Here is a 14,790-nt window from a genome sequence, read left to right as displayed (position 1 = left end):
TGCTGTGTTGTGGGGGAGGCTGAGAATTGGGGAGATAAAAGCTTCTCCATGCCCAGATGTTTACTCAACCTCAGAACAGCTGGAACATTTCCAGCCTCTCTCTCTGTCCTTTTTGCTCCCTATCTTCTGTTCTGTTGTATTTTTCCACACGGCTATCGCTTTTTCCTTCTCCCCTCCCGCCACCTTTCGTCCCTCTCTCTTCCTATTCTCTCCCCCCCGCCCGAATTTTCCTCTTCTCTCGTTTCTCCCTCAACTTCTCTTCTACTTCGCCCTGAACTCCTTTTGTTGTCCGGGCTTGCAACCGCTCCGAACTTGCTTCGCTTCGCAGCGAAGGGCCAGATCACGTGCGTTAGTGACAGCCTGTCTCGGCGCGGCCACGAACACCGCGAGGCTCACATTGGTGCAGCCGAAGCCGCCGTCCACCCCCGCGCCTCCCCCCGCCCCCGCCGGCAGCCGCTTCTCACTCGCGCAGAGATACGCTCGGCACAGGATGGGGTGGGAAAGTGGGGGGAGCCGGGGCGGGGCCAGAGCGGCCCCTGCGATCAGCTGTTCGCTGGATTCTATAACAACAAAAGACTCAGCCGGGAGCTGAGACGGGCCGACGCAACAGCAGCCCAGGAGGGATTGAGAGGAGCGCCGCCCTGCCACCTACCTCAGTAGCCGCCGTCCAGCGTCGTTCTGCCCCGACGTTGGCAGACGGTGAGTGGAAGAGCCGGGGTTGCCCTTCGGACCGGGGTGGGTGGCCGGAGCGACCACCCCGATGCGCGCTGCGCTTGGCGCGAAGGGCGCGCGACCCGCCCGGGCATGTTCCGCCTGGAGCGATCGGTCGCGCCCGTCTTCCAGCCAGGGGCTACTTTGAGACCCGAAAGGGGTGCGAGGGGATTCCCATCGCCGCTGCCTTTAGGGCGGGCTGACCGACTTCCATCCGTCCATTCTTCCGTGGACAGGAGCCGTCTCCCCCTAATGCAAAGCTGTAAACAACCGGACCGGTGGCGAGGCGAGTAGTAACGCTGCAATAAAAGTAGTTCCTCTTCCATCGCCCCTCCACCCCCCGGTCTTCCTTCAAGGTCCGTGCCCTGAGAAAGCCCACTGGTAGCTTCGTCCTCGCTCAAGGAGCGTAGCGGCGGCTCAAGGCACCCACTTGTGGCGTAGGTCTCTTCGGTTTGGCCCCAGCCCCGAGTCCTGCCCGGGTTTCCTCGGAGGGAGTGCCAGTCAGGTCAGCGAGCGCACATCCGGAGAGGTACGATTCAGGCTGCGATCTCAGAAAGCTGCTGAAGTGCAGCCCGCTATTCGTCTGCTCTCAAATCGCCCCGGTGATTTCGGTGGGGCTTTTCGGAAGAAGGTGAAGAGGTTTCAGATGCTCTGAGGATGATCACTTGGGAAGTGGGGGGGAAGTTCCTGCCCGATTTTACTGAAGTTTAAGCTTCACTCTTACTGTATTTGGTCTCAAATGGCATTTTAAAAGGGAGCCTACCCGGAGCTAAAACTTTGGAATTAGACGAGTGGGATCGATGTGAGTGGGATTTGCCGTTAAGCAACGCCTGCAGCGATTCACTCGGAGATAAACCCCAACGTGTTTTATTCCGTATTTAGTACGCATAACGTTAAATCCTACATCTCCCGAACTGGATCGGCGTTTGCTCTCCAGGTTCAGTTTCGGAGTTGGAATTTCGCTGTTATCGCGGATTAGCGACTGTGGCGATAAAACTTTTAAATAACAGAAGGGAGAACAGCGTGGTTTGCGCTTTCAACGCTAAACTGAGTTAGGGGCGCCTGCGCGGAGGCTGGCGGCCGGAAAGGACTTCTTTCCTCTCGAGACACCGGAGCGGAGGCCACCATCCATTCAGCGAGGGCTCCTGGGGCGATCTGCAGAGATTCTCCAGCTTTAGAGATGCCCTTTTAAGCGACCCGCCTGCTGCGTTCTTCGGGGTACGCAGCTGTGGGGCTGGAGTTCCACCTAGGGTCGGGCAACGCGGCGAGATTCTGGCTCGCGCCGCTGCCGGCGGGCCTCGATCCTTGCGCTTTGGCTCGCTTTCTTCCCTTTCTCTGCCTACTTTGCAACCTGCCGCGGGAGTTGCGTTCGCATTTCGCCCCCTCCTCCTTTTCCCCCTCCCCCTGTCTCTGCCCGCCCCCTGGGAAGACGGAGGAGGAGGAGGAGGAGCGGGAGGTGCTTGGTCCGCCCAAGGGGTGTCGGATGGCCGTCTTCTTTGCATATCCTGTTTTGTTTAAGCAGAACCAAGAAGCCGCCGTTCCTTCAGCTTGCTTTCTTCCTTAACGGCTTTGGGGCACTTTCCTGGCGGTCAGGTGTGACTAACCTCCCTCCCCCCACCCCACTAGCCGGGCGGTGCCGCTGCCAGGGAGGAGTTAGCTGGCGAACAAAACAAATCAGATGCCATGACTCGTTCCTTTTCAGGGAAATACGGCCCGCTGGTATATATATGGAGTCCTTGGTGCTTGTCTGAACCACTGTTCAGTTCGCACTGAAGATGTTGCCTAGCAGGGGAATTAAACGTCTGCAAGAAAACAAGGCTCAGAGAGCATCAAGGACTCCACAGTTCAACCCTGAGCTACAAATGCTCGCTTCGATTGGTGTATATATGGCTGGGGGGGGGGGGGCAATTTCAGCGCTGGAGGGAGTCATATACTGTGAGGCAGTGTTTCTCAACCTTAGCAACTTTTAAGATGTGTGGACTAAAACTCCCAGAATTCCCCAGCCAGCTTGAGTTGAAGTCCGCACATCTTAAAAGTTGCTAAGGTTCAGAAACCCAGCTGTAAGGAATAAACTCCTAAAATGCACACAGAGATGAGCTGCCCCTCCATGTGTTCAGTACTACTTTTCCCTGGCTGAAAACTGAATTTGAAATCCATTCAGAGCCTCTTTATGAGCACCCTAAAGGCATCCAGTTGGCCACTGTGAGAAACAAAATGCTGAACAAGGGTGGGTCTTTGTCAGATCTAGAGGGTTGTTTTTGAAAGGCCTGTGGGCAGAGAGACCAGGGATCCTTCTCCAGTTTCTTCTAGGTTAGTACATTTCCTTCTCTCTCTCTTTTGTTTTTGTATGTGTGGGGAAACCCCAATTGTTTGACTGACCTTGGAAATTACATGTTAACAGGTAACATTTACTGTCTTGAGTGGAAAGCATGAATCCATAAGATAATTTCAAATTATCAACCATACTTTAGATGGGCCTCTTCCAGATGTGAGGTTTTAGGAATTTCTCCCATGGCCGCCTTAAAAAGGGTCTTAATGTAGCATTTCTGGAGGGTGAAAAGTTGAGGAAGACAAACACACACACTGGTTCAGCAGTAAGCTCAGTTCTCAGTGCCTCCTGGAAGGTCCTCAGTGAAAGTATTCTTACGAAATAGTAAAACAGGACACTTTGATTCCTTGGAGAGAAGAGAACCATTTTCCCACCCAGCTCCACCCCTTTATGTTTCAAAAGTATTTTGGCACAGAAGCCTCCAATATTGGGCAAGTGTTCTGGTTTGTTTGTCTTCCCTCACAAGAATATTTCACTATTTGGGGGCATGGATATATCCAGTTTGTGTAATCTGATGCAATCTCAGACTTCCATGAACGTGAACTTGTGTGACGGTTTTAGTCAGAGGTGATGGGAGGAAAAGAACTTCTTTAGAACATCACATTTGGTATTCAGGACAAGAGGCTTGCTGGATTGATTTTAGCCATAGAAGGGAATTCAGGCACCTATTTTTGTTCCTTGGTAAACTGCATTAGGTAACCTTTCTGCAGTAAACCATGTCATTGTGGTATGCTTGATTTGCTGTTTTGACACATTCTAAATCCAGTAATCTAAAATATCCATCCATGGAGTGACTGTTAGTCGGTCGATGCAAGACAAGAAAACTGAGGGACTGGGGTCAATGATCTCTGGGTGAGAACACTGGTACTTAAATCTTTTAAACGTTGAGCCCCCTGCTGGAAGCAGTGATACCGTTGATCTGTGAAAAGCAAAAACAAGGGGAGCTAGGGCTGATTGCAGCGTACTTAAAGAAATGATCAGAGAGAAGGAAAAAAAGCCTGCAGTTTGGGGATTCAGGATCAGAGACTACAAAACACACAATGTTTTGTTGCAAGCATAAGCTCAAAGAAGTGGGGATCAGGAGTAGGTTCACTCATTGCACTAACCCATAATTACCCTGATTATGGCTTGTTGAATAAACCATAATTGGCTGGGTCCACACATCCTGTTAAGCTATCAATTGAACATATCTAAAGGGTGGGCTGAAAGTAATTGGGTTTTTCTTCCTTGTTTTTTTAGAGTTTAGGGAGGTTTGGGGGCAAAATAAAGTAACCACACTGCTGAAAGTTAGTGATTTTTGGTGCTGAAGTTGGATAATATAGTCACACCATACACTAAAAGCTATGAAATTGGGGGTGGGAGGGTACAGTGCATACAATCCATGGAATGCCTTCTGCACTAAGCCAATACTCACTCTGCTTAGCACAGCCATGGCCCATCTAGTGCTCTAGATGTGTGGACTTCAAGTTCCAGAATTCCTCAGTTAGTGTGGCCACTGCTGAGAATTCTGGGAAATGACCTTGCATATTTGGAGGCAGCCAGATTTGGGAAGGCAATACGCAAGCCAGCCAATATGTGAAAGGAGATGTCTGATAGCATAAGAACATTGCTGATCATGAAAGAAGGGGAAGTCTCTTTTATTATACTAGAGTGCATTATGGAAGTCCCATGTGGCATAGTACAAGAGTTGGCAGATTTCTCTGGTTATTAATTTTATCAGAACTCCAAAATCCACCAAACAGATCCAGGGGCCTTTGTTGAGTCTGGCAGCTTCCCAACTGGTACCCTGGTTGCAGCTCTCAGAATTCCTCAGCAGGCATGGCAAACGTCACATGCACAACAATATGCCTCTCAGCGGCTTTCAATACCATCAACCATGGTATCCTTCTGGGTTGGCTCAAGGAGTTGGGGGTGGGTGGCGTAGTCTTACACTGGTTCACCTCCTTCCTCCAGGGCCGGTCCCAATTGGTGGTAATAGGAGATGAGAGATCCGACCCTCAACCCCTCTTGTGCGGGGTTCCGCAGGGTTTGGTTCTCTCCCCTCTCCTATTTAACATCACATGAAACCACTGGGTGAGATCATCCGTCACCACGGGATGAGGTATTATCAATATGCTGATGATACTCAGTTATATATCTCCATCCCGGGTGAGGTAAGTGATGCAGTAGCTGCCTTCTCTCAGTGCCTGTGGGCTGTGGGGGTCTGGATGGGGAACAACAGGCTTCAGCTGAACCCTGGTAAGACAGAGTGGCTGTGGGTTGATGGCTCCTCTGCTTCCGGGAAATTGTCATCTTTAGTTCTGGATGGGGTTGCACTACCCCATTCAGATTTGGTCCGTAACTTGGGGATTCTCCTGGACTCACGACTCCTGCTTGAAGAGCAGGTGGCAGTCGTGGCCAGGAGGGCCTTTGCTCACCTTTGGGTTGTGCTCCAGTTACACCCCTTCCTGGAACGAGAAACCCTCTGAACAGTCAGTCATGCCCTGGTCATCTCCCATATAGACTACTGCAATGCGCTTTACATGGGGCTGCCCTTGAAGAGTATCCGGAAGCCTCAGCTGGTCCAGAATGCAGCCGCTTGAGTTATTCTTGGTGCCCAGAGACCGGCACATATAACACCTTTACTGCACGAGCTGCACTGGGTGTCAGTTTGCTTCTGGGTCCAATTCAAGGTGTTGGTTATGACCTTTAAAGCCCTACATGGCATGGGGCCAGGTTACCTGAGGGACCATCTCATCCCCTCAACATCGACCCGTCCTACCCAGTCATGCAGAGAGGGTATGCTGCGAATCCCGCTGGTTAGGGAATTCCACCTGGCAGGGTCCAGGAGACGAGCCTTCTCTGCAGTGGCACCTGCCCTGTGGAATATTCTGCCCCCGGAGGTGAGGCAGGCCCCTGCGCTCCCGGCCTTCCAGAAGAACTTGAAAACCTGGTTCTGCCGCCTCACTTGGGGTGGGAGAGGTAATAGCTCGTCTTGGGGGTGGCTAGCGCCATAGATCTTTCCCACCAAATAAGAACATTGACCCTTGGGTTTGGTATTTACCTTATCCTTATTTATTGGTGTATTTATTGTAATTTATATTTTATGATTTTAATTTTGGTTTTATTGTAAACCGCCCAGAGTCCCCCTTTCTTGGGGGAGATGGGCGGTAATAGAAGTTTGAAACATAAATAAATAATAAATAACTATCATAGCCAATGGCATATTAGGGTTAGGGTGAGATTTGCCATTTTCAGCTAGCCTGAGGCTATATGTGTATGTATACATACAAAAAACCTGAGTAAGGCAAACATGTATCAGCCAGGTATGTCCATGTAGGATTAAGTTGAATGCAGGCGCATGATGTGTTTTGTGCTTGCATAGAGCATTAACCCTGCTTTTCCTGTTGTCTTCTCTGCAGGATTTTGTAGCAACTGTTTACAAACCATGCCTCTCTGTGTCCAGTGCCTCAGCTAATAAAGTTTTTATGCACTTTAATCTTCTACCTGCACCCTAACCTTTGGCTGGTACGTTGTGAAGTGGTACCTCATCTTGGGTGCAAGCAAGTGCTAGCCAGAGTCTTGTCATTGCCTTAGTAATGTTCCAGAGGCTGAATAATATGTTTGTGGGAGAACTCAGTAATTTGCCCAGCCAAGAACCAGAATTCAGTGAGAAAGAAGAGGAGGAGTGGATTCTGGTAGACTTTATCGGTAAGATATCTTTTAAACAGGAGGCCTAACTGGGAGATTTTATACAGCAAGTTCTTCATACACAGGCAGTGTATCTGGCTAAACATGGATGGTTTGTGGAAGAAAATAATAACTTCAAGCTGTTTAGTCCACCTTTTCAGAGTCAGCTTAATTTCACCATGCTTCTGATCTTCAACAACTGACTATAATAACAGGATGGCCTTTCCCTATCCTCTCTTGTCCCTGTCCCAGTTTGCTCAGCTATTGTTGAACAAAAGGATAAATTCTCAAGTGCTGCTTCTCCAATCTGGTGCCCTCCAGATCGATAGGCTGTATGGCCAAAGGCAATCCTTGAGGTCACATTGGCTGAAGATGATAAGGATGGAGGGACACCCAGGTTGGAGATGGCTGCTACATGCTTTTGGTTCAGATGTTTACTTTGGGGTGAAAATCCTTATCCGTAGTAGGGGATCATGTCCTCGTACCTTCCTCTAAGTTACCGTGATTCTTGTGTTTTTCTCTGTATAGAGAGAATGAACACACACACACACACAAATTAATTGCCAGTTTACTCTCCCTCTGTTATTTTAGTTTTATGGAATGTATTATGTACAGTATTTTTTTTAAATGTGAACTGCTTGACTATTTTTGATGTTGAAAAGCTATATATAAATTCTGTAAGTAAATTTATATTTTGTGCCTATAAACTAATCTTCCATAAGCTAGGCCCTCTACATGAGTTGGGATATATGCTCTCAATCCATCTAGAGGTCCTCAGCTACTAGAAGACTAACTCTAAAATATCTGATCTCCAGTTACTTTGATCAGTTCTTGTATATCTCAAAGACTGTTGTAACTCCTGATAGATTCCTGTTCAAACTTCTCTACTGTTGATGAAGAGGAGGAGGAAGTAGATAACATCTGCAAACCACCTCCTGATGACCACTCACCAATCTTCTCTTGTCTGCCTGATTCCTTGGAGTGTTTGGCAGATGCCAGTGAATCCTGCTTCATCCAGTTAGACCCGTGCCCCATGGAGGAAAGCTGGTTCATCACTCCACCCCCATGTTTTACAGCAGGTGGTTTAACCACTCTCAAAGTAGAAACCAGCCCATTGGAAAATCTGCTAATTGAACATCCCAGCATGTCTGTATATGCAATCCATAATATCTGCCATAACCTCAACAAGAACAATTGTGATGAAAAAGAAGAGCAAGAGGAGGAGGCAGTAGAGCTCCATGAGGAAAGCAGTCATAGGTATGTTCTCTATTCTTTGATTCAGGCAAAATGTAGTGGTGCCAGGTAACCAAGTAAAAAAAATGGTAAATATTAACATTAAGACAGTACTGAGAATCATTATGGAGGGGCACGAATGGTGCATTAGGCAGAATGCCTTTCTCCTTGTTCCCCCATTCTGCCCCTCCACCACTGCCCATCATTTGGCCTCTTCTTGTGAGCTCATTGTACATGCAACCAATGCCTTTCTTACTGCTTGCTTGTAAACCGATAACAGAAGCAAGTAGGAAAAGCACTCAAGCAGATAGACCAGAAAATACCAGGAACTAAAGGTGAGTCCCCTACTGAGATGTGGCTCTTGGCAAGTGTGCAGTGGCACTCACTTCAGATTTTAACTCGCCTCCCATCACTCGCTCAGAAAAAGCTGAAACCTAGGTATGGTGTGCTGAAATTATGGAGAGGTGCCCGTTTTTGCTCCACATTACTGTTCCCTTTGCAATTAACAAGAGAATCCAGAGGCACAGTGTTGCGAATACAGGTGGCAAGTATAGAGAGGTTCAGGCCTGGAAAAGGAGCAGATGGGCAGAGAGGCTTGCTGAATCAGGCTAACGACTTCATTAGTCCAAAAGTAATATAATATGTAGTAGCCACCATCTATGCCCAAGAAATTTATTAATGGAGCATGAAGATAATTGCCCTCTTCCACTCTCCCTCTCTAACAACTAGTATTTAAGTTATGCTGCTTATGATGCAAGAGACAGCATGCTGGATTATTTATGGTTTTGCTGAGTCCTCTTTTAAGCAATTATGAATTGGTGATCACTGCCAGATCTGATGGCAACGAATTCCATAATTAAACTGTAAGTTGTGTTAGGAACTATTTCATTTTAATGGTTCTGTTCTTTCTGCATTAGTGTCAGTGAATGATCCCCAGGGAGAAAATCCTTCTGTAGCCCAGTATTTCTCAACCTTGGCAGCTCGAAGATGTGTGGACTTCAACTCCCAGAATTCCCTAGCCAGCATGGCTGGCTGGGGAATTCTGGGAGTTGAAGTCTACATATCTTTGAGTTGCCAAGGTTGAGAAACACCGCTGTAGCCACCCACATTTTCCATAGCATGCTTGATTTCATGTATTTTTACCATTTTACCCCATTTCTATTTTTCTAAGCTGAAACATTTCAGATGCCATCGTGTCTCCTTGTACAGGAGCTGTTTCACCTCTCTCAACCCCTTCAGTGGTTCTGCCCCTTTCGCAGCTCTGCAGTTTCCCTTTTGAGGACCAGAAAATGTATTGGCAGTTTTATTTTCAACCCATTAATATTTTGAAGTATGATACTCAGTTTTTGACAGCAACCATATATTGGGCTGATACTTTCATTTTGGCTAGTCATCAGGGCTCCAGACCCCTTTCTCAGTCAGTGCCATCTCAGATCTCATAAGCATCTACCCAACTTTTTGAAGTTTTGCTCGGTGCATCATTCAGTACTGGTTTTCTTCATGTGCCCTTTCAGAGCCCATTCACACAGCTTGGAGTTACCTTTTTTGGTACCAGAACAGTGCTTCAGTTGCTATATGGATTTTACATGCATTAAATGAAATGAAATTAAGCGGCATCAACAAAGTTTTTGTTAGCATATTTCTCTGTTGTGTGAACTGAAGAGAGCTACACAGGTTGCCCTTGGAGGAAGAGGGCAAGTGAAAGGGCAGGGGTGGGATAAAAGGTTGACCCCCCACCCTTATGTGAATCAAGGGCTCCTTAATACTCTCTGTATAGAAAGGAAGGAATTGCCTGTTACTTGAAGCCCTGCTAATTTCCTCAACCTTCCACTCCCTTTCTCCAGCCTGTTCCCACAGAAAGTGAGCAGTGATCATGCAGCCAACTGCTTTCCTCAACTTCCTTTGGGGAGAGAAGTACAATATCACTTTGGGGAAAGTGCAGCATCACTGTATTTCAGTGATACTGGTTGGCTGGATTTTAATTTAACCAAGACTTCCGCCCTTGGTTAAACTAAAGAGGATTTATGGCATTAATCCAGTTACCTGCATGTGCTTACTCTGTGAGCCATCAAGTAACCACACAAGTTGGGCCCACATATTCTGCAAAGCTGGAATGTGATTGACTAGTTTGTTTTGTTGTGTCATGTGTTATTGTGGCTACCCAAGAAAACTCTCTGCCACATGCCTGCTTCCTTACTCTATGGCTGGTGTAAGTTCCATCCCTATGCTTGGAATTTTAGATCAGAAGCCCAAAGCAACGTGGGCCAACACGTTCAATGCTACATTGCTGCACTTGCTGCTCATTCAACCTTTCTTGAACAAAATACCAAGAGTTTTCGTCCTTCCCAGTGGATAAAAGAGTTCAGTGAAAGGCAATCGCTGAACAGAAACTGTCTCCGTCGCCAGAATCTCACCAGGGATCCCTACACACGGCAACTCAAGAACAGTGGATTTTTTGTTCACCAGCCTTGCCAGCGTCAGTATAATTACTGAGAGTGGTTTGCATTTTTTCCCCCAGAAATAATACTGGTTAATTGTTGTGAGACAGTGAAGGTGAGAACTGTCTTAGGTGGTCATGAGTTGTTTTTACATAATCACTGAGTGTTACCGTTCAGTTGAAAACCACCTTGACTTCAGTGTCACAGAATGCCTTTACAATATTTTGTTTGTAGCTGGTAAACATATATGTACAGTAACTTTTGTATGATTGTGCCTCTCTCCCTCCCTGTAACAGACTTTAGAAACTGTTAGGTATGGATGGGTTTGTTTGATTTTTATATTAGTATTTTCAACCAAGATATAAGGCAACTTTCAGCCACCTTGTAGTAACAGAATTTCTCAGGGTCACCCATACACTTGCAAAGATCTGTGTATACTGCATATCGTCTTTTAAAATATTAACATAACCATTAAAATGCAGTTGCCTGGATGGCATTATATTCCTAATATGGAATTAATTTTCTATGTAGCAGTAGAAGGAGGGGAAACAAGAAAAACGTGTAACCTAATATCTTTCTATATAGCCTTCACAATCTCTGGTTTAGTGTGGTTTACCCAGTTTCCTGTGCAAAGGAGGTCTTTTGTAGAATGTAGTAGACCTACAAGTAAAGATCTGTGCAAACCAGCTTTTGAATATGTGTTCCAGTCATCCTACTCTTGTATAATTAAATGAGGGGAATTGTAGTCCAATATATCTGGCATCCAGTTTGGGGAAGGCTGCTCTGAAGGACAATAGTAAACTTTTAATAAAAGCAGTGATAAGCCATGTTGATCCTAAGGGGGAAAATCCAAAACTATAACTAGGTGATAGTTAAGGACCATTGAAAATAACCAGAAGTTTTCTAGAACTCTTAAGCAAGCAAGAAGCTATAAAAAACTGAGGATAGCGAAGAAGTAAGGAAGTTCCAAAATTAGGCCAGATGTTTCAACCTTGAGCTTGAAGTCTGCCTCAAGATGGCGATAGATTGAATATTGATAGATTCAGTCTTGAATTTTTGCTGGTTTCATATTACACCTGATCTGCAGGGACAAAGGAAATGATATACACCCCCAGGTATAAAAATACAAAGATTATTAGTTTATCCTTTGCCATGGGGCAAAGAGCAGATATAATGATACATTCGTTCTTACTGTCAACAAAGCTAGAGAGTAATTTTTCTTGGTGCACTGGTCTAAAGTTAATTAAGCCAAACAGTGTAATATTACCTGGTGACTATTTTACTACACAGCATTTAATCAAAGGTTCTAGAAACCTGTTGAGGTTAATAGGGTTGAAATGAATAAATCTTCTGCCCTAGTTTGTTTCAATGATTACACACGTGAGTGTTGCATTTTTCAAAATTCTCTCTTGCTAAAATAATCAGGGTATAAGGTGCAAAATGCCTTTTCCTTCAGGTTTTATTAATTGTGGTTTTGCCTGTACTGGGCCAAAAGCTACACCTCCAACCTTGAACTGATTTATTAGCATGATTTGCCACCTTTCAGTCCATTAGAATCAACCCAAACCAGATTGATGAAAGTTAGAGTATTTGGGTAAAAAAAAAAAACTGAAATTCACAGCTGCCTTCTCAAAATATACTATGGGAATAAAGTTTATAAAAGGAATGGATATTTGCCTAAGTAGAGATCTGAAATTCCTCCAGCTGTTGTTTCCTAGACAATCCAACTTTGTGACTGTGTAGCTGTGTATCCCTTGCTTAATTTGAAATTGTATAAGCTTAACTAACTTTTCCTTGATATTCTGAAAAAAAAAAGTTCATGCTTTTATACAAACACTAATTGTTAAATATGCCAAAAGGAGAGTCCAAAGAATTTACAAGCAATTTAAAGTCATCTGTGGCAAAGATAAGTAGCTTTTTGTTTGTTTTCTGGCTGTACCCACATTGTTTTGGATAAATATTTGAGTCTGCTATTCGGCTTTCAGGATTCAGGAAAGACGTTTCTCTGTTGAATTTCTGTGATTTGGGTCTCCAATCCTGTTGCTCAGTTTTTAAAAACTGCAAATGCATTACTTGTTACAGTAGTCACTCAGGACCTTTCATCTGTCAAATCCATAGCACCATCAATGTATTTTTTAAAAAAAACTCAGGAAACCCTATCATGTTTGGCTTAGATTTTAAATTAAGTGAAATAACGTACTGTACCAGCAAGTAACTCTTAGCCATCTTCATCTCTTCCTCCAAGAAACAATTGTATTTTCACTGTCTACTTTTAGGAATTTTAAAATGAAGGCCACATTTATTTCTGTATTCCTGATTTAGCAAGGATTTGAAGTTAGGACTTCTAATTGAGAGGGACCGTTGCTCTCTTTACTGGATAACTTGCTAGTGACGGGGAGAAAAACAGAAGTATGTCCTCGTCAGTTTTTAACATTGGAAATAATGCTATTGTGAGAGGAATTTTTACACATAAAACTTTAAGCCTGACTCATATCATGCATATTTATATAGCTTGTTCTATTATGTGCCTGAAACTATTAGACTATTAGATTTGATGCTTTTCAAATCATGTGTGTTTTGTGGCTAGGATTTTTATATATCTGTATATTTTCTTTTCCACAAAAAACAAATGTAACAAGTGAGGGCCTTGTGCTGTGTTGAATGGTATTTCAATAACTTTGCTGGAACTCTTTTTTTTATACGTATTATAAACAAAACTGTGCCTTTTTCAAATGACTTGTACACACCAGACTTGAATTTGAAGATTCAAAAAAAGAGGCTTTTTGTTTGGATAAATACTGTATATCAGCCTATGCATTCTCAATGGCAGCTTGTTTGTGGAGCCATTTTCCTTGTACCTGTACAAGGTACAGGCAGAACTGTAGGTAAGCAAGGTTTGGCCATTCTGTTGATACCATATACAGGTTACAGTACTTAACATCTCAAAATGACTCGGGCTTGAATAGTTGCTATACCAAGTGCTTGTGCTAGAATGAAAAGGAAATATGCCTTGTTATGTAACAAAATCCCCTTGTCCAATGTCAGTTGGTTCTGTATACCATTTCCTTCACTGACTTGCCTACAGCAGGGAACAATGGGCACCTTCACAAGCTATGAGTTACACTCATAGTTGTCTTTGGCCCTTGGTTATGTTGGCTGGAGCTGAAGGCAGTTGGAGCTGACTCATAAGGAGGGCACAATGTTGCCTGTCCTGCTGCTTCATCACAACCTGCAGTTCTGATCTCTACCAATGACATGCCACTTGATAAAAACTATTTGACTGCTGTAGGTGAGCAAGGAAGGGGTTTTTCTCATGCCATTTTAATGCTTAAACTTTTTGATTTTCCATTCATTTAAAACTTAACCATTTTGCTTCTCGTTATTAGTTTATTTGTTTCCAACCAGCACTGTGTTGCCTTCAAATTGATGACATATCTCAAAATGATGTAAAACAGGCAGGTGTTAAAACAAGTCATCAGATCTGTCACTCTTGAGATGGATAAGAAAAAAAGGGGCCCTTTTTAACAAGCATTTTAAAAAGCTGCTCAAATGCAACCAGTTACCCAAGCTTGATAAAGATTTCCAATCTGTTAGTTTTCCGTTTCATTGTATATTGCATTTCCTCCCATACATGTATCCCTCTATGTGAGCAAGTAACTCTGGTCCAGAATAGGCATCCAATATAGGACAACTGAAAATGAATGACAAAAGAAAACTAATTGGATTTCATCTGATTGTTTTCCCACTCTCTTCATTTTGAAAATGCACAGGACTCGTTTTTCATTTGTTTTTACAATGAATACATGTCCCTGAAGAGGACCAGTTCAGCTGAGTGATTGCATATTTCAATGTGTATTCACAAAAAGACTTACAATATTCCTATACTTAGAAAACCAGGCTGACTAGTACAAGTTTTGAACACTGTCCCAATTTATTAGGCTCAGGACACATAGTATATAGACTGATACAGATCAGCCCAGAGCACATACCAAACAGGTGCAACAAGTGTACTCAAAGCAGCTACTTTATGGTTGTGTCTACATCCAGTACTGTGTTTAGCCAAAGATAAGCAGCCTCTGGCCACATGTGACTATCATGCCTCATTTGAGGCCTCTTAAGACTGGCTGCTGAATTTTGGTGGCAAGGTTTTTTGCTGAACAATACAATGGAATGGAAGCATTTCACCTCCCAGTGGCCATACACTCCCTTAAACCCATCCAAACCACTAAATCCACCAACAGATGGGCCAGAAAGTTTTGGCCATGCCCCACCAGTGACGTTATGTTAGCATAAGTTTTCTCATATATGCTGGCCTGTCAGGAAGATGTCTTGGACAGCTGCCTAAAGAAAAGTTGGATACAAGTATGGTAGTCAATATTGCAGTTTGTTTGGTTTGGCATATAATACGGA

At 44.5% G+C, this 14,790-nt stretch overlaps 1 protein-coding gene across 1 annotated transcript; it reads left to right on the top strand.

Moving 5' to 3' along the window:
• Positions 1-740: 740 nt before the first annotated feature.
• Positions 741-13,019, top strand: TP53INP1 (tumor protein p53 inducible nuclear protein 1). Its single transcript, XM_063299512.1, has 4 exons — positions 741-1,216; positions 6,442-6,730; positions 7,576-7,966; positions 10,183-13,019. Exons 2-4 carry the CDS (start codon positions 6,619-6,621, stop codon positions 10,433-10,435), a joined length of 756 nt encoding a protein of 251 aa, XP_063155582.1. The 5' UTR covers positions 741-1,216; positions 6,442-6,618; the 3' UTR covers positions 10,436-13,019.
• The last annotated feature ends 1,771 nt before the right edge of the window (positions 13,020-14,790 follow it).

Source organism: Candoia aspera, chromosome 3 (assembly GCF_035149785.1).
Source record: "Candoia aspera isolate rCanAsp1 chromosome 3, rCanAsp1.hap2, whole genome shotgun sequence".
In the NCBI taxonomy this organism is placed as follows: domain Eukaryota; kingdom Metazoa; phylum Chordata; class Lepidosauria; order Squamata; family Boidae; genus Candoia; species Candoia aspera.
This window is presented reverse-complemented; position numbering and strand designations above follow the sequence as displayed.

What these genes read in the sequence shown, in the direction of transcription:
- TP53INP1 (XM_063299512.1), top strand. Translation starts at nt 6,619, where the DNA reads ATGTTCCAGAGGCTGAATAATATGTTTGTGGGAGAACTCAGTAATTTG. An exon ending in GATTCTGGTAGACTTTATCG is followed by an intron (nt 6,731 to 7,575) that starts GTAAGATATCTT and finishes AACTCCTGATAG; the next exon opens with ATTCCTGTTCAAACTTCTCT. An exon ending in CATGAGGAAAGCAGTCATAG is followed by an intron (nt 7,967 to 10,182) that starts GTATGTTCTCTA and finishes TTGGAATTTTAG; the next exon opens with ATCAGAAGCCCAAAGCAACG.